The sequence below is a fragment of the Macaca mulatta genome, chromosome 13 (assembly GCF_049350105.2).
Source record: "Macaca mulatta isolate MMU2019108-1 chromosome 13, T2T-MMU8v2.0, whole genome shotgun sequence".
In the NCBI taxonomy this organism is placed as follows: Eukaryota; Metazoa; Chordata; class Mammalia; order Primates; family Cercopithecidae; genus Macaca; species Macaca mulatta.
The window spans coordinates 39,675,827-39,702,854 of NC_133418.1; the positions used below are offsets into that span (position 1 = coordinate 39,675,827).

Genomic DNA, 27,028 nt, shown 5'->3' on the forward strand with positions numbered 1-27,028 from the left:
AAAGAAAATCTGAGTGCAGTGCCAGACACTGAAGGTGGTACCACCAAAGCCTGGGAATGGACATGGAGAGGGGGGTCACACTTGCTCCGCTACCCTTCTTCTCTGTGCCCTGTCAAGGATTTGGAAGTGACTCTTCACATTGGGGTTTGGGGAATGAGGGTTGAAAGAGTCTGTGTGTCAAGCTTCTCCAGAAGCTCCACCCTACTGAGGGTGAATGTGCTCTGCGGAGGTGCTTTTTGTACTTTCTAGTGCTTCCACCCCTGCTTGTACCCATCAGTTCTTACTCTTAAGCACCATCTACTAGACTGCATCCTGGATTACACCACCAAATAAAATTACATTGCTACAACAAGCAACTTCTGAGGAAGCCACTGCATGAACCTATTTGCAACCAAGGAACCTGTACAGAGAGTTGGTACTCTGAAAGCAGCTAGAAACGAAGCCAGTTAATCACACACAATATACACCACAGTCATACCCTCAAAGGAAAAAAGAATAAACAAGAAGCCCCATCCAAATGATAGCAAATTAAAAAAAGAGAAGTATCAGCTCTCTCAGATAAGGAGTAACCAGTGCAGAACCCCAGCAATATAAAAAGCCAGAGTGTTTCATCACCTCCAAAGGATCCCACTAGCTCCCAAGCAATGAATCCTAACCGGAATGAAACGTCTGAAATGACAGATATAGAATTCGGAATATGATGCAAAGAAACTCCATGAGATCCAGGAAAAAGTTGAGATCCCACACAAAGAAGCCAGAAAAATGATCCAAGATATGAAAGACAACATAGCTATATTAAGAACAAACCAACAGAAGTTCTGGAATTGAAAAATTCACATCAGGAACTTCAAAATACAAATGGAAGCTTTAATAACAGACTAGACCAGGCAAAAGAAAGACTTTCAGAACTTGAAGATCAATCTGTCAAAATGACCCGGTCAGACAAAAGTGAAAAATAATTCAAAAAAATGAAGAAAGCCTTTGAGAAATATGGGATTATGTAAAGTAACCAAACCTATGACTTACTGGCATTCATGAGAGAGAAGTAGAGAGAGTAAGCAACTTGGAAAACATATTTGAGGATATAATTCAGGAAAATTTCCCCAATCTTGCTAGAGAGGTCGACATGCAAATACAAGAAATCCAGAGAACTCCTGTAAGATGCTACACAAGATGACCATTCCCAAGACAGACTTGGGGATGGATAGGAGGGATAGGACTAACCAAAGTCCACATGAAAGAAAGAACTTTAAAGGCACCTAGAAAAATGGGTCATGCTGCTTATAAAGGGAAACCTATCAGACTAACATAAGACTTTTCAGCACAAACCTTATAAGTCAGAAGAAATTGGGGGCCCGTTTTTAGTATTCTTAAAGAAAATAAATGTCAGCCAAGAATTTCATATCCTGCCATGCTAAGCTTCATAAATGAAGGAGAAATAAAGTGTTTCCCAAACAAGTAATCACCAAGGGAATTTTCCACCACCAGACTGGCCCTACAATACATGCTTAAGGGAGTTCTAAATGTGGAAACAAAAGAATAATGCTTGCTACCATGAAAGCACATGTAAGCACATAGCCTACAGAACCCATAAAGCAACTATACAATAAAGACTACAAAGCAACTAAGCTAACAGCATTATGATAGCAACAAAACCTCATATATCAATTTTAACTTTGAACATAAAGGGCCTAAATGCTCAACTTAACATACATAGAGTATCAAATTGAATGAAAAAACAAGACTCATTCTTCTTCTATCATCAAGAGACCCAATCTCACATGTTATGACACCTATAGGCTCAAAGTAAAGGGATGGAGAAAGATATGTCATGTAACGGAAAACAAAAAAAAGCAAGGGTTATGGTTTCTATATCAGAATTTAAACCAACAAAAATAAAAAAGGACAAAGAAGGGCATTAAATAATGATAAGGGGCTCAATTCAACAAAACATCTTAAGTGTCCTAGATATATATGTATCCAACATTGGAGCACCCAGATTCATAAAACAAGCACATCTAGACTTAAAGACTTTGGCAGTACACAACAATAGTCATACAACATGCAACACCCCACTGATAGCATTTGATAGATCGCTGAGGCAGAAAATTGACAAATTCTGGACATAAATTCGACATGACCATTTGGACCTAATAGATATCTACAGAACACTCTACCTAACAACCGCAAGATACACATTCTTCGTATCTGCATATGGAACATACTCTAAAACTGACCACACCTTGGTCATAAAGCAAGTCTCAATAAATAAAAAAAATCCAAATCATACCAAGCATCTTCTCAGACAACAGTGAAATAAAAATAGAAATCAATACACAGAAGATCTCTCAAAACCATAAAATTACATGGAAACTAAACAAATTGCTCCTCAATAACTTTTGGGTAAACATTGAAATCAAGGCAGAAGTAAAAAAGCTTTTTTGAAGTAGATGAAAACAGACATGGAATGTATCAAAACCTCTGGGATGCAGCAAAGCAGTGTTAAAGGAAAGTTTATAGCACTAAAAAACTACATTGAGAAGTTAGAAAGTTCTCTAATTAGCAAACTAATCTTGTACCTAAAGGAAATAGAAAAATAAGAACAAATGAAACCCAAAACTAGCAGAAGAAATAAAATAACTATAATCAGAGCAGAAATGAACAAAATTGAGACCTCAAAAATCATACAAAGGATCAATGAAACAAAAAGTTGGTTTCTCGAAAGGATAAACAAGATTGATAGACCATAAGCTAGATTAACAAGGAAAAAAAAAGAGAATATCCAAATAAGCATAATCAGAAATAACAAAAGTGACATCACAAATGATCCCCCAGAAATATAAAGGATCCTCAGAGGGTATTATGATGAGCATTTCTATGCACATGAACTAGAAAAATCTAGAGAAATGGATCAATTCCTGGAAACACACAACCTCCCAAGATTGAACCAGAAAAAACCAAAAATCCAGAACAGACTAATCATGAGTAATGAAATTCAATCAGGAATAAAAACCTACCAACAAACCAACCAACAGAAAAAAAAAGCCCTGGACGACCAAATTGTACCAGATGTACAAAGAAGAGCTGGTATCAATTCCACTGAAACTAATCCAAAAAATTGAGGAGGAGGGACTCCTCACTATCTCGTTCTATGAAGCTAGCATCATCCTGATACAAATATCTGGCACAGACATAAAAAGAAAAGAAAACTAAAGGCCAATATCCCTGATTAAAATAGACTCAAAAATCTTCAACAAAATGCTAACAAACTGAATCTAGCAGCATTTAAAAAAGTTAATTCATCATAATCAAGTGAGCCTTATTCCTGGGATGCAAGGATGATTCAACGTATACAAATCAATAAATGTGATTCACATCATAAACAGGACTAAAAACAAAAACCATATGATCACCTCAATAGATGAGGAAAAGCGTTTGATAAAATTCAACATTCCTTTATGATAAAAATCCTCAACAAACTAGGCATCAAAGGAACATACCTCAAAATAATGAGAGCCATCAATGACAAACCCACAGCCAAAAGCTGGAGGCATTCCCCCGTAAGAATTGGAACAAAACATAGATGTCTACTCTCACCACTCCTATTCAATATAGTACCGGAAGTCTTAGCCAAAGCAATCAGGCAGGAGAAAGAAATTTATTCAAATAGGAAAAGAGGAAGTCAAATTATTTCTCTTCACTAACAATATGATTCTGTCCCTAGAGAATCCTAAGGATTTGACCAAAAGACACCTAGACCTGATAAATGACTTCAACAAAGTCTTATGATATAAAATGAATGTACAAAAATCAGTAGCATTTCTGTATACCAATAATGTTTAAGCTGAGAAACAAATAAAGAATGCAATCCCATTTAAAATAGCCACAAAAATATTGAGGAATACATCTAACCAAGGAAGTGAAAGATCTCTATAAGAGTAACTATAAAACACTGCCAAAAGAAAGGATGAAACAAGCAAATGGAAAAACATCCCACACTTATGGGTTGGAAGAATCAACATCGTTAAAATGACTATGCTATCCAAAGCAATCTACAGATTTAATGCTATTCCTATCAAATTACCAATGTCATTTTCCATAGAATTAGGAAACACTATTCTAAAATTCATAGGAAACAAAAAATGTGCCCAAACAGCCAAGGCAATCCTAGTAAAAAAGAACAAAGCCAGAGGCATCACATTATCCAACATATAAATATACTACAAGACTACAGTAACCAAACTAACATGGTATTGGTACAACAGTAGACACATGGACTGATGGAACAGAACAGAGACCCCTGAAACAAAGTCACATACCTACAACCAACTGATCTTTGACAAAGTGAACAAAAATAATGTGGAAAGAATATTCTATTCAGTAAATGAGCTGGAAAAACTGGTTAACCATATGCAGAGGAATGAAACTGGACCCCTTACTTCTCACCATATACAAAAATTAACTCAAGGTTGAAGAAAAACCTCAAACTATGAAAATCCTAGAAGAAAACATAGGAAATACTCTTCTAGACATTGGCCTAGGCAAAGTATTTGTGATGAAGGGTCCAAAAGCAAATGCAACAAAATAAAAATAGACAAATAGGATTTAAACTAAAGAGCTTCTGCATAGCAAAATAAAATATCAACTGAGTACAATGTACAGAATGGGAGAATATATTTGCAAACAATGCATCCTACAAAGAACTAACATTGAGAATCTATAAAGAAGTTAAACAAATCAATAAAAAGTAAATAAGCCCATTATAAAGTGGGCAAAGAACATGAATAGACACTTTTCTAAAGAAGACATAAAGCTGCCAACAAACATATGAAAAAGTACTCAACATGACTAATCATCAGAGAAATGCAAATCAAAACCACAATGAATTACCATCTTACACCAGTCAGAATGCCTATTATTCAAAAGTAAAAAAAAAAAAAAAAAAAAAAAAAGATTTTGGCAAGATTGTGGAGAAAAGAGAATGCTTACATTCTGTTGCTGAGAATATAAACTAGTTCAGCCTCTGTGAAAAGCAGTTTAGAAATTTCTCAAAAAGCCAAAAATAGAACTAACATTTGACCTACAATCCCATTACTGGGTATATACCCAAAGGAAAACAAATCATTCTACCAAAAGACCTGCACTCATATGTTTATTGCAGCACTATTTACAACAACAAGACATGGAATCACCCTAGGTTCCCATCAACAGTGAACTGGACAAAGAAAATGTGGTACATATACATATAGAATACTATGTAACCATAGAAAGAATGACATTATGTCCTTTACAGCAACATGGATGCAGCTGGAGGCCATTGTCCTAAGTGAATTAACAAAGAAAATCCAAATACTGTATGGTCTCACTTATAAGTGGGAGCTAAACATTGGGTACACAAAGACATAAAGGAGGGAACAATAGACACTGAGGACTCCAAAAGAGGAGATGGAGGGAGGCAGCAAGGGTTGAAAATCTGCTTATTGATTTTATGTTCACTACCTGGGCAATGAGATCATTAGAAGCCCAAACTTCCCCAGCATGCAATATAACCATGTAAGAAACCTGCACATGTACTCCCTGATTAACAAATAAAAATAATACATTAAAAAGGAAATATATTTAAGGTAAAAAGCATTATTCAGAGTAAAGAGGGATATTATTTAATAAAAAGGAATAATTACTAAGAACTTAACTCTAAACCTATTTTATATACTGGCATAGTTTCACAAAGTATAATGGGAAAAATTCCAAAATTACAAAGGGAAGTTGCCAATCATAGTGGTATACCTTAATATAGCTCTCTTAGAATCTGACAGATCTAGTATAAGAACGTTAGTAAGATAAATACCACAATTAGTAAGTTTCAGCTAAAGGTCACATATGGAGCCTTGCATTCAAGAAATGACATGCATGGAATATTTTTTATAAACAAAACACGCACCAGGCTGCACAGGAAGTGTATATAATTCCAAAGACTCAATTTCATGAAAACCATGAGTATAATTTCCATAATGTAATTAAATTATAAACAAAAAAAGATGGTCCCCTAAATCCTAAAATGGCTTTGAACTAGTAAGTGTAGTTTTAGAATTGAAAGGGCTATATATTAAAACTTGTAGGGAAAAATTAATACAGAATATTATAATTCAGAGTAGTTGTTGCCTCTGAGGAAGAGAAGTGAGAGAGAATAAGGGGATTCTGGGATGCTGGTACTGTTCTATTTCTTACTCTCAGTGATGGTTCGTAAATAAATCTACACAGTTTGTGATAGTTAATCAAATTGTATACTTTTGATTTGTGCATTTTTCTGGATTTATGTTATCCTTCAATAAAAAGTAAAAAAAATAAAAATCTATGGGATACAGCTAAAGCAATACATAAATGTATGTTTATATTCTCAAATATATACATAAAATACGTGTGTGTGTATATATAAAGTATACATATATATACACACACACATATAAAGTAAACATGAAATATTGAAAATTCATGGGCCAAGCATTCTACTCAAGAAATCGTGAAAACAAATAATTTACAGTTTCTTAGAAATGAAGGAAGTTCCTAGTGAAAAATATTGACATTGCAGAAGAGGTTAAAGAAAACATTAAGATTAGGATTCAAGAGCCTGTTTATAAGCCTCCTCATCAGGTTCTTTTTGTCACATTACCTAAGCATATAGAAATAGGATGTGACAATATATTTTGGGTAAGTCCATGAAAAACTGGAAATGATTCTTCTAAGTCACAGCAAGCGAACCATGTAGCAGTAAGTAGCCAGGGAGCTTCAGGCTTAGGTGGGCGTTCCTATTTGAAGACAGAAAGAAAATGAATAACAATTCACAAAGGCAATCACAAAATATACTTTCACTTTGTCCAACTGAATAATCAAGCTCTAACAGTAAGTTAAAATAACCATTTTCCTAGGACAAGTAGTACAATATGGTGAAATAGAAACGGTGTTGAATCAATTCTAATTGTGGACCTTTGCACAGAAGTACAGCTGCTAAAAACTTTTCAGATTGACATTTACAGAAAACAAAGTTGATCAATTAAATCTGCTACTTTCAGCCTGTTTTCCAACACCCCACACCAATCTTTCCCCACTCGCCAAATATTCCTATGGTTAATAATTTTTCTGTAGAGAACGAGTCTCCAAATCAGATTACCAGATGTTCTCACCCCTAGGAGACAGAGAAAGCTGAGTATGGAGCAGTATCAGTAGCAAGACAAATGGCAACCTAATTCCAGCTCTGGTAAGTGTTTGCCTAATTATTTTAGATATTCTCAGAAACTTCTGGGAGAAGTGTTATGCCATTTGGCAATATTCCGTGAAGCACTTACATGTGGGCAAACAGTTTTAAAAGAGACAGAGAAATAACTGTGATTGTAAAACAGAAACTAGTTCTTCAAAATTTCCTGAATATTTGCCCAGGGTTCCCTACTACATTTAAAAACAGGTTTATTGAGATACAATTCACATACTAAGCAATTCATCCATTTGAAGTATATAATCTAATGATTTCAGTATATTCACAGATGGGTACACCCACCATCACAATTTAGAACATTTAATTTCTTCAAAAAGATACTGTGCACTCATTAGCCATTACTCCCCTTTAATCCCATCCCTTGAGCCCTAAGCAACTGCTAAACTACTTACTGTCTCCATATATTTGCCTATTATGGACACTTCATGTAAATCAAATTATATAATATGTGGGCTTTTGTGACAGACAGCTTAGTGTTTTCAAGTTTCATCCATGTTGTAGCACGTTATCAGTACTTCATTCCTTCTTATGGTTGAATAATATTCCATTGTATAAATATACCACATTTTATTTATATATCAGTTGATGGACATTTGGGCTATTGGACATTTGGACATTTCCATCTTTTGACTAGTATAAACAATGCTGTTATGAATATTCGTGTCCAAATTTTTGTGCAGACATATGTTTAACCAGTAAGTATAATGGAAGTATTCCAAAAACTGAAAAAACCCCAAATCTGAAATGCTTCTGGGCCTAGGCATCTTGAATTAAGGAATACTCAACCTGTAATGCACTGTAGCAACTCTGAGCATGCACCCTTTACCCAAAGGCTTCTTACTGTTACTTGCTTATTTGTTTAATAACTGACTGGATTATTTTAGTGGAGTCTCTCCACAACCCCTGTACAACATTAAGCCTCTAATGTTGCTCCTCAAGGGGTGCAGCCTTAGGAATGCCCACAGTTACCCTGGGATGTTCATAGCTTTTTCAGGGCTCTTTTTGATAGTTTTCCTTGACTGCATCTAGCTGTCAAGCACCACTAATTGTGGGCTGATTGCTCTAATGTTTTTAACAATGCTCTTGGGGACAAATTTCTCCTCAGACTAAAACATTCAAATTTGGGCCCATTTGAAGGAGTTGCTAAGGTCAGTGTTTGGGTTTTCTTCTGGTCTTTGGCAGGCTTCAGTGTCTTCTCTTAATCTCTGGCAAACCAGCTGGTTTATATGTTGTCTCTCTGTCCGGTAATTCCATCAGTTTCCTTTCAATTGCCTTTCACTACAACCTTTATTGTTTTAGAGAGCATCATTAGGCTTAAACTTTTCCATACTGTGTTGGAAATGAAGTCAGTTACTCTGTGAGGAGATAAGGAACTATCTGTTTTATGGGTTGCTTCTCCCACTCAGGCAAAATCCCAGGGGCATGACAATGTTGCACTTTTCGCAGAGGCATATTCCAGGAGCTGAGTACGCCATGGGTGGGAAGACAGTAGCCTCAGGTCTCCTCAGCTTGCCTCTGCTATTGATGAACTACTATCTTAGGAGCTGGAACAACAGCGATGCTGCACCAAACATGAAGCCTCAGTCTCCCCAGTGGGGGCTGGGTGGAAGAAGGCAGCCCCACCTTTTGGCTGCACTCAACTGGAACTTAGCTTCAGCAGTAGGTAGCTGTGGGCAGGATGAGAAATGCTGATGTCCTGTCTTTCTCAGGAATATGGCCCTTTAACTGGCAGTGGGGAGTAAGCAGGAGCCCTGTGCTCTTAGCTGCATCAGTCTGGAGTGCAGTTCCTATCTCACTAAGCTGGGAGCAGGAAGGGAGGCAGTGGGTCTAGGTTCAAAGACCACAGACTCTTGCTGTCCTTACTGAGCCTCTAATAAATTATCTCAAATAAATGTTTATTCATTTGCTGTATGTGCCTGGGACTATTTCCAGATAGTTTAAATGATCCTTACATAATTTTCAACAGTTTTGCTGGGGAGCAGGTATGTGAAGATCCTCACACTGTCATGCTGGAAGTGGCATTTCCCTGTGTTACATCTTGATCCTAGATAAACCCCTCAAAGACTCTTAGATTAGTTAATGTTCACAGGCATTTACAAATATCTAATGCAGAATTCTGAGTGGTTTTGCTGTATTTTGATCTCTAATAATAATGTGTAAAACAAATCACTGGTCTCTGCACAAATTTTAATGAATTTTCCAGGAAATAGATATCATGTAAAGTTTTCTGGTTATGCTATTATTACATGCTAGCATCATTTTTTGGATTCCTGGCATTAAGAGAAAATGCTTTAAAAAATGGTTGTCCAACCCATGGCCCACAGGCCACATGCAGCCTAGGATGCTTTTGAATGTGGACCAACACGAATTCGTAAACTTTCTTAAAACCTTATGAGATTTTTCTTTTGCGATTTTTTTTTTAAAGTTCATCAGCTATCGTTAGTGTATTTTATGTGTGGCCCAAGACAATTCTTCTTCCAATGTGGCCCAAGGAAGCCAAAAGACTGGACACCCCTGTTTAAAATATCATCGTTTAAAAACATTAGTTGTACAGACTGAATATAACCAATGAGAATAGCTTGGAGACCTCAATTTGCAGAAATCCATTTACCTTGTCCACATGTAATAGAAACCTGCAGATGCTTGAGGCTTTGTGTATTGGTTCCAGTTGTTTCTATTTGTCCCTAAATTCTAACTGTTGTGGTTCAATCCTGGAAATGCCTACTTCTGCTCACAACAGCCAGTCTCCAGCTGCAGACCACAGCATCCCCCTCTGCCTTTTGTTGTTGCGACCTTCTAGAAAGGTCATCTGGATTTTCTCATCTGGATTTTCTTTATCTAGTGCATCCAGTCAACTCCAGATTCCATGGGGCATGTATCTCCTTCCTCTCTCTCCTCCCATCCTGGACACTCTTCTTTTATTCTTTCTAGGTCTCTTCCAGAGCCCTTTTGTTGCACCATCTCCTTGCATAATGATACGATCTTGTCATAGGTGTTTGGAACTCAGTGCACATTTTTCCCCAGAAAAAGTTTTATGTATGGAAGTTGGCTTCCAAGGTTATTCCAGAAAATCTAATTTAGATCCTAACGAATGTAGCAAAAAACAATGTAGCACTTACGATAAAAATAGAAAATACTAGTGTCAAAACGTCAAATGAAGTGACCATATAAAATATGCCCCCAAATACATTTCTAAAAATAATTATTAGTCAAGAATCCTTCCAATTTCCTTATGTCTACCATGAGGAAAAAGACAGTTTAATTAAAAATAATTCAGAGAAGTTTCTGACGATGGTAATTTTAAGTTTTGAGTTTGATGGTATTTAAAACATATTTTAAACTTTTCAAAATATGCTGTTCATGAGAAGTAGGTGGTTTTGGAACGGACATGGGCTTTGGGAGCTCAGACACAGGTTTGAATCAGACTGTGTCATGCACTAGTGTGATTTTGGAAAGCTCTTTAACCTCTTTGAGTCTCTGTGTGAGAAAACTGTAAGAAGAGCTGTTGACAAGGCTGCAGTGAGGAAGGAAGGGCAAAAGCACACAGGGCAGGGCCTGGCTGAGTGGCTAACAGCCAGCAGTAGAGTGAACTGGCTAAGAGAGCAGGCTTTATAGACTGCAAGTGTTCAAATCCTGGTTCCAGGTCCTATTAAGTGTGTGATCAGGACAAGTTACTTAACCTTTCCGTGCCTAACTATCTTATCATAGACTAGAGATAAAAATTAGGAAATTACCCAAGAAGAATACTGAGAGGAATAAGGGAGTTGATATACATAAAACACATAGCAAGCTCTCTGTGAATATGAACTGTGATTACGAGGATAAGACACATTAAGAGAGGAGTCACAGAATATGCGTGTATGCAAGACGGATGGGGGTCAGGGAGGAAGGAACATCTGGTGGAGATGTCTTGTCTGGACTTTTTCTGGGAGCATGGGGTGCTGCGAGTCAAATAAAAGCATCAGGTTCAACCTCCTAGTGATACACTGGGGTTCAAATACTGGCAAACAGGTGCAGATGTCAGGTCTGCAGGGGCCAAGGACAGGACTTGAGACTTGCAGAGTTGGACAGAGCCAAGAATTTAGAGTGGAGCAGAGACCAAATTGTAGGCAAGGTTTAGGGGCTCACCTCTGTGGGCCATTAGCTTTGTGGTATGTGTGTGGGTTAGGCCAGTTTAAGGGACTGGAGCAAGCAGGACAAGCAGATGAACACGAAGAAGGGAACTGCAGCAGAACTCGTTTTATAGTATTACAGAAGGTGACAATCAAGTCATTTTGTCACTTCCCATGCTTTATAATGAGATGTATCTCCAGGCAAGAGACGGTCATGGTTTTTAAAAAAACTATTGCTAAGTCTGTGAATTACAACTTTTACTGGATTTTAACTCTTTACATTTGTAAGAGGGTCAGCTTTTCAAAACATGTTCACTTCTATTAGCTCATTGGTTACTCCCAATATTCCTTTTCTATAGGTGAGGATAGTGCTCCATACAGAGGCTAAATGATACATTATACAGTTAGTTGGAGGCAGAACTGAGTTATAACATGGGCCTCCTGACCTCAATTCCCTCCACTGGACCACACAGCCAAATGTATGGCCTTTAGCCACCAGAGTCACCACCGAGCACTGGTAGGTGCTTGTGGGCTCTATCTAGAATAACGATCATAGTATTATTCTGTTTTCATGCTGCTGATGAAGACATAGCTGAGAATGGGTAATTTATAAGGAAAAAGAGGTTTAATGGACTCACAGTTCCATGTGACTAGGGAGGCCTCACAATCATGGCAGAAGGTAAAAGGCACATCTTACATGGCAGCAGGCAAGAGAGAATGAAAACGAAGTGAAAGGGGTTTCCCCTTATAAAACCATCAGGTCTCATGAGACTTATTCACTACCACGAGAACAGTATGGGGGAAACTGCACCCGTGATTCAGTTATCTCCCACCAGGTCCATCCTACAGCACATGGGAATTATGGTAGCTACAATTCAAAATGAGATTTGGGTGGGGACACAGCCAGACCATCTGAATCATCATCTAAATGAGAATCAGGTACCTTTTCCAATCCTGCAGAACCTCGGAGAAAGAAATTCCATTCAGCATCAGTTAGGGTTCCTTGCTGACGCATCATCTCAACACAGAGCATAAAGCTGTAGATGAGTTTATGTTGTTCAAAAAGTCCTCTTGAAACATTGACATAAGCAGTTAGGAGAGTTTGTTCTAGTAGTATGTCCAGGCGCTCTTGTAGATTTTCCGTCTTTACAGAAGTTTCAATGGTGGTATTGAACAACTGTGTGAAAGAGAGCTCTATCAACGTCTCTGATTTAATTCATTCTCTGTAGAGAAGAAAAAATCTCTGTCTCCCTTGTTCGCATTCAGTGAGTAAACGGCAGCACGGGAGATGAATACAGTAAGTCCTCAATGTGGCCGATAGGTTCTTGGAAACTGAGGCTTTAAGTGAAATTATGCACAGCAGGTCTTTGAATTATGAACAACCTTGCATTCAAAGTCATTTTGCTATTACACTGATGAGACCAAAAAAATTGATTTCATTATATGTCATTTTGCTTAACAAAGTCACAGTTTCCAAGAACCTATTCTCAGCATTGAGGACTTACTGTACTATGAAAAAGTCTAGAATTCATCCCAAAGTGATATATGATATTTGTTTTCTACACTCCCCTTTCTCTCCTATTTTTAAGAAATGGACTAATGCTAAGTTCTTGACAAAATTCAAAAGCATCATCTTGATGTGAGACATGAAACTTTGGAAAATGGTGGTGAGCTGGCAGGACCAGTTTTTTAACATCTTCAACCCAGATTTGATAAACCCTGCATTTTGGGGTGAGAGATGTAAGAGCAAGGTAAGCTCATGCTTATTTCTTAGCACTTCCCCAAGATAATTCTTAGGGTGTAGAAATAATGTGCTAGAATTTTCCTTGAAATTTAAGAGAAACTGATTTTGGTGATTTTAAAGGAGATTTCTACCCTGTTTCCTACCTGTAAATTTTGAAAGGAGAATCACTAGCACAAAGGTGCCCCATATTATAAAGATATTGGTAAGGCAGTAGAGATGGTGGCACTGAGGGATTAGGCCTGACGTAGTCCTACCCATTTTCTGCAACTTCTAAGTGGAGTGGAAGGAAGATCAAAAATTTCTAAAGGTCCCAGGCTGTGTGAGGAAGCTGAGCAGAGCCTGAATATGTGGCCTTCCATGGAAGTCATGGAACAAGGAGGGATCTTGCAGCAGAGACTCAGGGAAGTCCCACCAGGGCCCCGAGGAACATGTGCTTGTGTCTCAGGATCTGCAGCCTGAGGGGTAAAGTGGGAAGGGAGGTAGTACCTGCCCAATCCCTGGGATCAAGATATATGTTCATGGTGAGGGCAGACCAATCAAAACAGACTGGCAGCTAGAAGCCCGCTAAGGACCAAAGCAGATCAGGGTCAAGACGTGTCCTCCACTCCTTCCTAGAAATACTGTGCTGAGGCTGTGCAGGCCTCTCCTACCCGCCTCTTCTACTAATAGGATGGAGCACAAAGGGAAAGGGCCTGATTGTGTCAGTCTCCTCACCAAAATAGGTCTCCATTCCCCCACGTTAAAAGGGCTTAGAGGAAGCCTACAATTATTGTAGGGAATTGGGAAAGTCCTTGTTGATTCTCCTGAAAGTTTGGTTGACAAGGGTAATAGAGTTTTGTTTTAACACACTCAGGAGAAAAGAGGACTCAGCCCTCTTTATAACAAGAAACATAGAGGTTAAAGCCCAGTGAATATGTAAGAGATATGGTACCAAAATACAACCGGTAAATCTCAAAATTCTCTAAAGAATTTCACTGTGAAATGGGTTTGGTAGAGGGTATCCTGGCCAAGACTGTCATCTACAAATATGTTTTGGATTTCTGGTTTCCCTTCTAATCTGTAGAACTCCAGAGCTTTGATGATTCATCCAGTATCGCTTTTACTTTCAGCCCAAGATATTTTAGGGCCTTTTCACTTTTATTTCTTGAAGGAGATTTTAAAACCTTGAAGAGCATAAATTCCAAAACACCCAGGATAAGAAAAGTATTATCAAAAAGTCACTTAGGTGGCATTACAGGATTTGGTAATCCTTATTTTGCTTGCGTTAATACCTGCCAACTAAAGGAAGGGAGCAGAGATATGAGAACCCAAACCCTTGCCTCTAGGAATTGAGGTTTGAACCCAGTACAGACGGCTTTTAAAGACTGCTAAAATAAACATCTTGTTGAAAGACAGCCCAGACCTATCTAAACAATTTGACTCCCATTTCTTTCAATTCCTCATTTCCATTCTCTCCTGGAAACAGAAATTGTTCCTGGACCTCCAACCATTATCAAGGGTACTAAATAAGACCTCTAGAGAAAAAATCAAGCTGTCATAAGAATTGTTTGACTATTTGAAGTTCAAGAAGAATTGTTGGAATGTTATATGCAGAGATCAAAACAGACTCTTCATTCATGAAACACTCATGAGCATTATGTGGCGCTAAGCACCATTGGGGATATGGGATGGGTAAGGCTTCATTTTTGCCTCCTGGGAGTTCAGGCTCCAGCAGGAGAGAGAAGAAAACCACACAAGGCAACGTGGGGTACATTATGCCAGATGAAGCATATCAAATGTTTTGGATAAAGACTGCTGAAACTGTTTGCTACTCTTCCCATTGAGAGGTGGAGTCTAAATCCCCTTCTCTCAAACCTGGACTATCCTAGTGATTTAATTGACCAAAAGACTGTAGCCGAATTGATGCTGCATGAAATCCAAGATTAGGTCAGAAGTCCTAGAGCTCCCATCTTGGTTTCTTTGAACATCTACTTTGGGGAGAGGCCCTTTGGAACCCAGTTGCCCTGCAGTGAGAAACCCAAGCCACGTGGAGAGGCCACTGCAGGTGCCATGGGTGACAGCCCAGCCATGTGAGTCAGCCATTTTGGACGTTCATTCCAGTCAGCCTCTAGATGTTTGCAGCCCCAGTAGCAGACTTTGGTGGAGAAGGTGGCATTTGGGTTGGGAGGAAGGGCATTCCAAACAGAGGGAGTGTCAGAAACACAAAAGCATCCAGTTAGTCTTGGGAATGTAAATGGATCAATTTGGCTGTTGCACAGGAGTTGTGAGAAATGTGACTGGAGAGATGAAACAGGGACAGGCTGGATGTGGCTTTGAATTCCAGGCTATAGAGTCTAAATTGTGTTGATGGGCAATATCTGTGAAAATTCATTTAGGACCTAGGTCTGTGGAACAGTGTTTTGAAAACACTAGGCCTAGACTGGCCTGGCTTCCAGGTGTGTGAGCCAGCATTGACTATACAGGGGCATATAACAGGAAATAGAGATGTGTTGCAGGGAAAGAGCTTTATGTTTACTATTCTCCACTGTTTTCTACTGAGTGGCACGTATGGAGGGAGAGGCCTTTGTTGACTGAGTTATGTCATGGGTAGGGTATAAGCATGGATGAACAGAAAAGTAAGAGTAAGTTAAACTGTTTTGCCCAGAAAAGGAGATAGTACTGCCAAGAGGGAGTAGGAGCTGATGGGAAGACTGAGCCAGGGACGCTGTGGTTGGTGGGCTGAGAGGAGGCCACTGGCCCCTGAGAGAACCTCTGGAGTGAACCTCTGGAGAGAACCTCTGATGCAGATGCTTGGTAAGTCTTGCTGTGTAATGAGTAATGCAAACTCTCTGTCTTCCCTGGAAGTCTTTAGCAAAATTGACATCGCCTGCTGAAGCTTTGTGGCATTGAATTTGCTTTTGGAAAAAACGAATGCTGCTACAAAGAGGATAAGGAGTGAAAACATCCTACTCACGAGACAGCAGATGAAATTCAACTGTGAATATGAGATAAAGAAGAGAGGGTGAAATAAAACAAGAGTCTCATAGTCATATGGTGAAAGTGGGACAGAAACAAAGGAAAGAGATCCCTCTAAGTCAAAAGTGGGCGCAGGGAAGGAAGAGGGACAGGTTTTTGCATAAAAGGTTTGGGAAATAAAAGATACTTAGACCAATTTGGTTAAGGTCAGTGCTGTTCGGACTTGAGATACAACAGAAAACACTAACAGTGGAAAGGAATCTAGATTACTGCAGAGGATGTCTAAAGAAATGGGACTGAGCTGTGACTCTTAAGAAAGAAAGGCAGGCATGAAGGAAAATAAGCATGCTAGTTAGTTAAGGAAGTCAGGAGCAAATGAAACTTGCAAAGCAGCTTTCTTCTCTTCCTCTACAGTGTTCTGTGCATACTGGGCAATCAAATCTTGAAAAAAATTCTAAATTTTATATATACACACACATATATATATAAAATAATCACTAACTCTATTCTAAAAACCGCATCTTTGGAAGGGCTGGTGAAACCACTCTTTTTTTAAAATTAAAAAAAATTGTTTTTTGAGACAGGAGTCTTGCTCTGTCACCCAGGCTGGAGTACAGTGGCACGATCTTGGCTCATTGAAACATCCACCTCCTGGGTTCAAGCAATTCTCCCGCTCCAGCCTCCCGAGTAGCTGGGATTACAGGCACCCGCCACTATGCCTGGCTAATTTTTGTATTTTTCGTAGAGATGGGATTTCCCCATGTTGGCCAGGGTAATTCCTGACCTCAGGTGATCCACCCACCTCGGCCTCCCAAAGTGCTGGGATTACAGGTGTGAGCCACTATGCCTGACTGGAACCACTCTTGAACCATGTGTGCACCTGGGAGATTCTACCTGATAACTAGACTTATGGCTTGTGTGAGGTAAGAAGTAATTCAACAGGTGTAATAGAGGCCAAAGAGATGACTTTCATTAACAACAAGAATGCACTTACCTGTTTAAAATATTTTAATGAATACTGGTACATAGGATCTATTTCTGAGAGGCTTGCAATGACAAAGTACATTACAGAGCCTTGAGTGGCCACTGGGCGATACTTCTCACGAGCCACATTGATCATCTGCTCAGTGGACTCTGCTTCTTCCAGCCTGGTTTTAATGGCACCAGAAGTGATCTGAATAAACATACAGTAACAAGTTCTTAGAGATCTGTTCCAGAAAAATAGTGGGACATCTGGAATGTATCCAGTTAGGTCTAGGGAAGAAATAAAGATAGAATAGGTTGGTGATTATAGTAAGGGGTCCCCAGGTGGAATGACTGAGTCTCAGAGTTCATTGACTTTTCTTCCTTCCAGAGTTAGGAATAGGCAGAGGGCAGCAAGCAATACAAGTAGCTTTGAAAACATAGAAGCAGCACGTCTCTGAGACTCAATCTGAGTTACTCCTGCAATGCAAACACTATCGTAGCACTCTGAATTGCTCCCGAACTTCTTTGTGAGCAGTCCAGGGCTCGCACAATGAATGAAGGAATGAAAGGAGAAGGGATACCCAGGAAAATGCCCGAAAGAAGGGAGTAGAGAGTGGCTTGGAGGCAGTGAGTGGCACCACATCCCTCCCTGGAATAACAAGGGTGACTAATATTCTTGTTCTTTACCTAGTATTCCCAGGTATAGACATATGGGATAGAAGCTGTTGTTTGTGGAGGATTATAACCCTAAGTGAGTTAGAGATGCTTTCAAGGTCTTTTGGTTTTCTGCATTTTGGGTTTGTGGGTCTGGGGAGCCCTCTGCCCAATGTACTTTCAAGATTCCCTTCTCTGTATCTCTCAGTCTCTCTCTTTCTACTGCTGTCTGTCCCTGCCTCCTCTCCCTTCCCCCACTGTTTTTCAGAGGTGGATATCCCTAGGTTGGGAGATCCTTTTGTCTCTAGAAAGTCAAAGGGTCTAGAGCAGGGACCATGAAAAATCATCAAGGGAACTGACTGCTCAGTATTTGCTCCATCAAAGCTAAAAGGAATCATCAAGTTCCTGTATAGACCAGTGCTTTTCAATGGAAATAGAATGTGAGCCACATAATCATACATTTTCTAAATTTATTAAAAATAAAAAATAAGTGACATTAATTTTAATAATATATTTTTAATATACCCCAAATATTTTATCAACATATAATCCACATGAAAGTTACTGAGATATTTTGTTTCTTTGGATTTAGCCCTTGAAATCTGTTGTGTATTTTACACTACCAACACATCTTAATTCAGGTTAGCCATATTTGAAGTGCTCAACGGCCACCTATGGCTAGTGGCTACCTACCATAATAAAGAGTGTAAGTCTAGACTGTTTACCCCAGTCCACCAGGAAAGGGAGGGGAAGGATTCAGTGCAGACGCTGTTTCCAGGAATCAGAAAGTTCAAACTCTCCCTGTAATATCCCCTCAGGGAGCTGAAGGGGAAATAAAGGGCAGAATTGAGTAGGAAACCCCTATCTTAATATGGGACTCAACTAAAGCTTTCAAATCCAAGTAGAAAAAAAAAGTTGATATGGGAGCAGCTGGTGGATCATGCAGGCCCACTAACAAATAATTCTTTATGTCTTAGGGAGCACAAGGCACTGATAATGTAGAACCCAGGGCTAAAGAGAAGGAAAGTGGATCGTTTTCTTCTCTTTGCCAAAGAATATTAGAATACTATATGCCTCTGTTGAGTTTGGCAACTACTTGTAGACACCATGCCCTATAGACTTGAGGTTTCAGCCACGTTTAGAGAATATAAGACATATTTTTATGTAAGGATTCTGAGAGTTGAGAGGCATATAAACTGTAGCCAAGAAGTGGCAGGAAATGCAGCCAAGGATCAGGTTGATCCCTGCTCTATAGAAAGGATGACTCCAAGGCAGCTCCTTGCAAAACAAATAAACCAGCTTATAGATAAAGATGGCAGTCATTGCATGTGTATCTACCTTCACTTCCTATTGAAGCTACATTAAAATTGTAGGAAAAGGCTTAAAAATGCAGAGTAAACCCATAAAGATAGGAAGAATGGGAGAGGAAATATCAATGAATTTTGGGAACTGGAAAGCAGACAGAAGGGTGGCAATGATTTAGCACACCCATAAAAATGGATTCCTACACTGGCAAAAGTGGATAGCCATGAACTCACCCAATTTATAAAACAGAATCCTTCTAAAAGGCTTAAGAATTAGTGCAAGAAGCACTCTTGGAAGTGGGAAGGGCTTAAAATAAGAATTGGTGGTAGGACTCCCTAGGTCATCTTCCTACGCCACCCACGGCCAGGGGTTTGTCCCTTTCTCATCCTGGCAGAAAAAAATAGAAATTTCCTTTGGAGAAAGTAAAACAGGGGGATTTTTGACGGAAGGAAGGAACTAAAACAGAGTGACTGGGTGACTGTATGCACACTGGATGCTGAGACCCTAGCCCTTCTTCTCCTCTCAGACCCCAAATACTTAGAGCCAGATCTTCACCCTTAGGCAATGTTAACATTTATTATAATCAGGATATAACTACAGTGGGAGGCCAGAGGATGGGAAGGGGTGTGTGTGTGTGTGTGTGTGTGTGTGTGTGTGTGTGTGCTGGGGTACAGATAACAGTTAAGATGCAAAATGAAAGTAGCTGCTTTGGCCAGCACAGTGATTCATTCCTGTAATTCCAACACTTTGGGAGGTCAAGGCAGGGGGATTGCTTGAGGCTAGGAGTTTAAGACTAAACTCCTAGGCAACATAGTGAGACACTGTCTCTACAAAAAATAAAAAATAAAAAAGTCAAAAATTAGTTGGGCATGGTGTTGTGCATTTGTGGTCCCAGATATTCAGGAGGCTGATGGAGGAGGATGGGTTGAACCCGGGAGATAAAGGCTGAAGTGAGTCGTGATCATGCCACTGCACTCCAGCCCGGGTGACAGAGCGATACCCTGTCTCAAAACAAAACAAAACAAAACAAAACAAAATAAAAAACAAAAAACAAAAAATCAAGAAAGCTGCCTCTGTGAAGGGAGGCATGGGTGGCTGGTGGGAAGAGAAGGCAGGGAATGCTATTTTTCGTAATAAGCCTTATAGAAATATTTCATTCTTTAAAGAGTTGGCATGTAAAACTTTGCTAAAAATAAAAACAAGTGGGTTAACAGACAACTGCCAGGAATAAAAATCCCAAGGAAGAATAAACGAGAGGAGGATAAAGAGATCTATGAACAAAAAAGCTAAAGGAGAGAGGAAGAAAACAGAGGCACCAAATTACTTGCTTATTACTGTTTTAATACTGCAATCTCAAGGGCGGTACAGTATAAAGCAGTCAACCAGTTTTGATGTCAACAAAAGCAAAAAAGATAACCTATGTGCTTCTGGCTTAATAAAGTCAAGGGGATTTTTTTTAGTAAATTATTTTGTTTCTCACAAGTGGATGAAAATCATTTTGTAAGCTGTGTTCTTAGTAAACACTCCTTAAATGATGGTTTGAATCTGAGAAATAATTTACTGAAGAATTTTAAGTTTAAGGTAAAACTTCATCTTACTATCAACACGTTTTTGTTGAGTACCAATTGTGTGCAACCACCATGTGTAATCCTTGGAGAAGGAATATCAAAATGAACTATTCACAGATTCCCACTGCAGAGAACTTAACAACCCAAGAGAAGAGATAAGCCATGTAATTGGATAACTGTGACATAGGGTAAATAGTGACAAGTGCTGTAGTAGAGATTCAGATAAGACACTACAGAAATTCTGAGGAGGAGGAAGTTAGTTCCAACTGGGAATATCAGAGAGAGGCTTCCTGCAGGTGATGGCATTCATATGAAAGTTTGTTGTGTTTGTTCCTTTCAATTTATATCTTGTCCCAGTTCTTTACATTATGTGTTTTATTTAAGAAATGCAGACAAGACAAGAGGAGCGGTGGTCTACAGTTTCTCCAAGTTTCTGTGGTTGGCAAGGAGCCCTGACAGGCAGGCACCCATCTGTGTGTCCATGGAAGCCCAGTGTGGCCCCCGTCTTGCTTTAAAAGCCCTTACAGGACCCTCAAAGGTTGTAGTTATAACTTTTGAAGTAACATACTTTCCATAAATACTAAAAATATTTTACTTGCCTTTGAATCCTGCAGTGTGTCAATAAGTTCTTCATTGTCCAGAATATTTCCTTCAGAGGTAAAGAGCATTCTCAGGATTTTCTCTTCGATAGTTTTCAATTGGTTTTTATCAGTGTTGATCCTCACGATGAGCTGGATTCTTTGTTCTTCCAACTTGGGTTTTTCAAGTCGCACCACATCACTAAAACCAAAGTTCAGATACCTAAATTATGTCTCTGCCAGTGCCTCAAAGTTGCTTCTATTTTTCTTTCTCTGTTTGTAATTGTTCTTATTCTTAATACTATTTAGCTGAGCATTAATGCTGATGGCCGAATCTGAATGCATACCATATCTCTTTTGCTGGGTTTATACAGAAGCTTCTGACTCAGCTACATGTCAATTCTGATCCTTTATCTTGTATTTTAGAGATGCCTGCTACTGAAGTTTCCATACCTTCCGCTCATCTCTTAGGAAGACCTGCTTAATACTTGATCTCTCTAATCATTCAATTTCTATCTCTAACGCTTGCTTGTGCTAAGAAGAAAATGGTGCCTGGAATATTTATGATGCCTTGAATATTCTTTCTGTACTAACATGGGAGATTCTGAAATCACATCACCTTCATGAAATGATTTTTGATTGCATATGAAAAAGGAGCCTTACCTCCAGCTTCACCCTTGTATAAACATGTGAATTTATATCTCCCTTCACTTGTTCTTTCACAATTTGCTCCCAGTCTCCATTTGCAAGAGTTAATCTTTATTAAGCACTACTCAATGCAATGCACCTTGCTAAGAGTTTTATGTGGATTATCTATTAATCCTTTGAATGCCCCCGTAAGGTGGGCACTGTGGTTATCACCCCCACCTTGCAGATGCACAGACTCTAGTGGGTCACTTCCTGAGATCACATGGCTATGAGAAGCTGGGCTTGTGCCTGGGTCTGCTGGCTCCAGCATGCACTGTTACTAGTGTGCTGCCTCAAGTAACAACCCATTATTTACTTGTTACATGCAGAATTCAGACACCTTGAAATTATTATATAAAGAATATTAAAAATCATAACCTCAAATTCAATTGTTTAAATAAGTTTTTCAGAAGACAGTAGTTTAAGGAATATTTTAAGATAAAGGTGAGCTCAGGAAACAGTTTGAGAGAAACATTAATCGAATTAGTCAAGTTAAGAATCAAAAGAGCCTGCCAAAAGTCAGGAGGTGAGTTAGAGTTTCTGGAAATAGAAAGGAAGACAGAAGGAGGTGGACAGTCTGGGTGGCTGAATGGAATTCCTTGAAGTTGAAAAATGGCCTTGTGCTGCCTCAGAAGGACTAAGGCATTGTGGTTGGCATTCTCCAGGAGGCAGGGAGGTGAACTGTGGTGTTCAAAATTGAGAGGATCTGAGGAAAATTGCAATGAGCAATTGAGCACAATGAGTATCACTGCCTGTTCAGGAGCTCAGCAGAGCAGAGGGCAACTGAAATAGGTGACGGCCTGTCAGAACACAGGCAGACCCAGCTCCATCCTCACCCTGGCTGAGGGCTGTTAGCTTCCCTTTTCAATGCCATCAATCTAGGAGAAATAGCAGGGAGATACTGCACACCATGACTGAGTCCCAGCATTTCCTGTGTTCTTATCAGGGCACTTTTCCTTCTTGTCCCAGGCAGCTTAACATGCTGGGAGCTTAGTGACACAGCTGAGCTTAACTATGCACAGGAATAAAGTGGTATGCAAAATGTTCAGCCAAGTCCTTACAATGTATTCATAAAATATGGTGATATAACCTTTAATTGGAAAGAAGTTATCCTAGTGGAAGGTAAGCAAGTTAGCAGCTAGCGGAATAATTCCTAAAACAAGCTAGAGAAATAAGACTCAAGCTCATTAGTGACAACATGGGTAAGTCAGGATGATCTTGACTTGAATATAAGGGATAATTCTTTTGAACATGGGTCTAAATTGTATGTTTCTTTATAGTGAATAAAAATACATATGTATGTATTCCTGTATACATACATATGTGTATATATCTGTTGGTTAAATATATATTAAATATAAAATTAATTTTGAATCAACCTCAATGTTATTATTTTAATAAATATTTTAAAAATTTGTTTCCTGAACCTCTTGGCTAATTTTGATGATTAATATTAACAACTCATAATCCAATATTTGGGAAATAGGGATTTAATCACATACAGAATATACTAAGAATACATATATACACACACACATATATTTGAAGTGGACAGTTAAATACACTAAGAAACCACCTAAAGACCAGTGAAGCTGGAACAAATATGTTTGGAGAAGCTGCTTTTTCACAGGTATGGACCACTGCATTTCTAGGAACAACAGAAAGACTGACTTTGTTCACTTGCCCAAGATGGAAATCCTAGTGAAGGGAAGAGGCAGGGCTGGGCTGCCAGCCTGGTTCAAACAGTGGGGGTGGGGAATTAAGGGTCTATCCTTGACGTCCTTGAGAAGACAGCAGACAAGATCAGCTGCTCTGAGCAGCTATGAAAACGGTAAAGAACTTGGCCATTTACTTGTATTTTTTTTGATTAAGGTTTCATGTGTAGCGTTTTCACACAGCAGAAAATTTTCTTTGCCAATATTTCTAAACAAAATATTTAGGAAACCCACGACACTCCCTTCCCTCCCCCCAACTCCCTGGTTTTTTACCTTAACAACTGATCCTCCAGACCTGATTTTGTTACAGTGAAATTGATAATGGTAACTTTAATGCATACCTGGAAGAGAAGCACAGAGTGCATAAAAATGCTTAAGTGCAAACTAATGAAATACCTTTCTTTATTAGAACATAGCTCATTACTACCCAGGTGGATGTATCTCAGGTCTAATTGCACACACACCTATCCCCACACATACTTCAGGTGTAATGTCGCTTATTAAATCCTCATATTTTTCGCTGCCAATATGAGTAACAATCTTGTTCCTCAGACACCACAGTTACAGAATCCTAGATCGTGTTTTATGGAAAGGTGGGCCAGTGAAGGATTAAAAGCAGTATTTTGGAATTGACAGCTTGGGTTCAAATTTGAGCTGCACCCTTTAGTGACTGTGTCATCGTGGACGAGCCACTCATCTGTGCTGAGCTTTAGTTTCTGATATTTAAAATTTTGGATAATTATAGTAAAAACTCATAGGGTAGCTGTGAGAACTAAATGAGGTAATAAAATCACTTAGTTACTTATGACGCAATGTGTCTTTGCTTGAAAGAAGGTATTATTGATAATAAACAAAGTTTTATATATTTTGTCTAATAACATTTTAATGGAAAATTATTACTATAATATATTCCGACATCACTCGATAAGTCAATAGCAAAAACCAGTAAGTATAACAAGGGTGTGTGAATGAACACATGGCATTGTACTTCAAGGATTTTGTAATATGGTAAATTACATATTGTAATTTTGTAATACTTATCTTATTACAAAATCCTTGAAGTAGGATTGATCTCTTTTTAGAGATGATTGACTTGAGGATCCTGGAAATGGGATAATTTGACCCCGTGACAGAGCTAGGCTTGGGTCTTGTGGGCAATACACCCTCTCAAAAGTTAAATAAGTGAGAAATGAAAGAGTGAAAGTTGGCACATTGGTCGCACTTCTTTTTTGGGGGCAGTATCCATCACCTCAAGCATTTATCATGTCTTTGAGTTAAAAACATTCTAATTATGCTCTGTTAGTTATTTTTAAATGTACAATACATTATTGTTGACTGTAGTCACTCTGTTGCACTATTATATACTAAATCTTATTTAGTCTATCTAACTATATTTTTGTCCCATTAACTATCCCTACCTTCCTGCTCCCCTACATCCTCCTTCCCAGCCTCTGGTAATGTTGGTCACTTTTCTAAACTCTGAAATGGGACTTGGGACATGAGCACCGGTAGTGGCTGTGTAATTAAACTCCTTGAGGCTGACGAGGTAAATCCTAACTTAAACTTTCAATATTTCCCCATCTTATTCAAGAAGTGTGTCAATTTCATTCAACCTGAACACATCTGGTGAAGACAGATAGCTATGAGCAATTTAACAGTTAAAATGAAAGTGACACTCTTTGGAATGGTATATTTAAGGATATTTTTGGGAGGGTTGTGGTGGTAAAGAAGTAAAGTTCTGAGGTCAAGTTCCTTTCCTAGGTAAGAGCCTGCAGAGTGCACAGATGTGCCAGGAGCTGGGGCAGCACCTGGGCATGTGAGGGGGGTTGTGGCCAGGGAGAGCCCCATGGGAGATCTGTGGGAGGGGCAATGGAGTTCCAGCTGTCTTCATTTCTGTTGCAACTACCTTGGACACTGTAGTACTAGAGTAGGGGTTCTTCTAGAGTCTTCTGAGTCTCAGGGACGTATGTATGGAGTGGAGCTCACACAGCTCCTCTCAAAGAATCTAAGAGCATGAGAAGGGGACAAGATACCCCCACCACCCATAACTCTAAGTGTAGACACTGGACCTCTAGATCATGATTCTCTAGTGTTGTCTTGTTCCTAGAGTTTTCAAATGGGTGACCTCTTCATTTGGGCACATATGCTGTGGGCATTTGCACATTTAAATAATGACACCTCCTCCTCCCCCACACCCCAGCCCCATGGACTCTCAACTAAGCTCTGATTCATTCATTAGTCATAATAACAGGGACAAAAATAGTCTTTGCTGATGGAGGAAAGAGAGAGTTTAAAAGGGGGATGTCCTGTGTTTAGAAGGAGTGGCTGTGGACCAGGAGGGAGATGGTGAGGGCACTGGAGAGGTGTGCAGTGGGGTGAGACAGAGCATCGGCCTAGGCCCCAGTGGGCAGGGGCTTGCAACCTAACTAGATGGTGATGACAAGGGTGATTGGAATCAGAATCAAAGCTCAGAAGAGAAGCAAGAATGGAGGATGGTGGAAGAGAGGGGAGTGTATAGAAGACAGGGGAGAATGGGGGAGAGCTTTCCCTTCGGGTGGTAGCCCATCAAACTTCAGAGATTCATTACACCATGATAATCCAGTTAAGTTGAGAATTCCAGACCAGTAGTTCATACCTCAGGCAGATAGTGGGGATTTGGCATTTTGGTTGTCATATAGAACCTAAAGTTTTTATCATAATCAATGTCTGAGTCTCCAAGACGGATGAGTAGTCGGCCACCACTGATAAAAATTTGTTTCAAAAGAATGGGTTCTAGAGCTGGATCCAGGGTTTCCTTAAGCTTAGAAATTAAAACAAAACAGGACAACACAAAAAGAAGCAATTAAAATAGATAGCATCAACTTCACAAAATTCCTTAGGCCTCAAAATGTACTGTGAATGAACAATTTTCCAGTGATCTGATGGATATTTATTAACATCCTCACACTACCTCTAACAGTACCTATTTTCCAGTGAGCATTTTATTAGCAATCTAAGGAAATAAGAGCATCTGAAGGCAATATATCTATTTACATTAATCTTACACACTATTCATTTCCATGAGAAGAAGAGAGAAGCTGGGTAGATTAAATCATTGTGGGTTGGACTTCAACAGGCCCCACACAAATGAAGATCTGTTCATTTTCATGGTTGTTTAAAACCAGGAATTGGCAAATGACAGCCTGCAGGCCAAATCTGGCCCCGTGTGGCCATTTTTCTATGACTCTTGAGCTACAAATGGCTTTTACCTTTTTAAGGGTTGTAAAAACATACAAACAAAAAAACACTAAACCAAAACAAAACAAAGAAGAATATGCACAGAGACTGCATGAGGCCTGCAAAAACTGAAATATTTACTCCCTGGCTCTCTACAGAAAAAGTCTATAAACCCCTATTCTACATGACCATTATGCCTTTTTCCTCAAAGCGAATCTGACTGTTGGTAGGAATGTGGGCATGCAGACATTGCCCAGG

The 27,028-nt window shown here is 39.2% G+C and overlaps 1 protein-coding gene across 1 annotated transcript in view; it reads right to left on the bottom strand.

The window, feature by feature from the left end:
* DNAH6 (dynein axonemal heavy chain 6) overlaps positions 1-27,028 on the bottom strand; it is a 381,338-nt gene that overhangs the window by 85,451 nt on the left and 268,859 nt on the right. Inside the window, exons 57-62 of the mRNA XM_015112750.3 lie at positions 26,190-26,354; positions 23,828-23,895; positions 21,174-21,354; positions 17,076-17,255; positions 12,326-12,559; positions 6,671-6,806 (exon numbers count right to left, since the gene is read on the bottom strand). Coding sequence (XP_014968236.2) covers positions 6,671-6,806; positions 12,326-12,559; positions 17,076-17,255; positions 21,174-21,354; positions 23,828-23,895; positions 26,190-26,354 — 964 coding nt within the window. The remainder of the gene's footprint in view (positions 1-6,670; positions 6,807-12,325; positions 12,560-17,075; positions 17,256-21,173; positions 21,355-23,827; positions 23,896-26,189; positions 26,355-27,028) is intronic.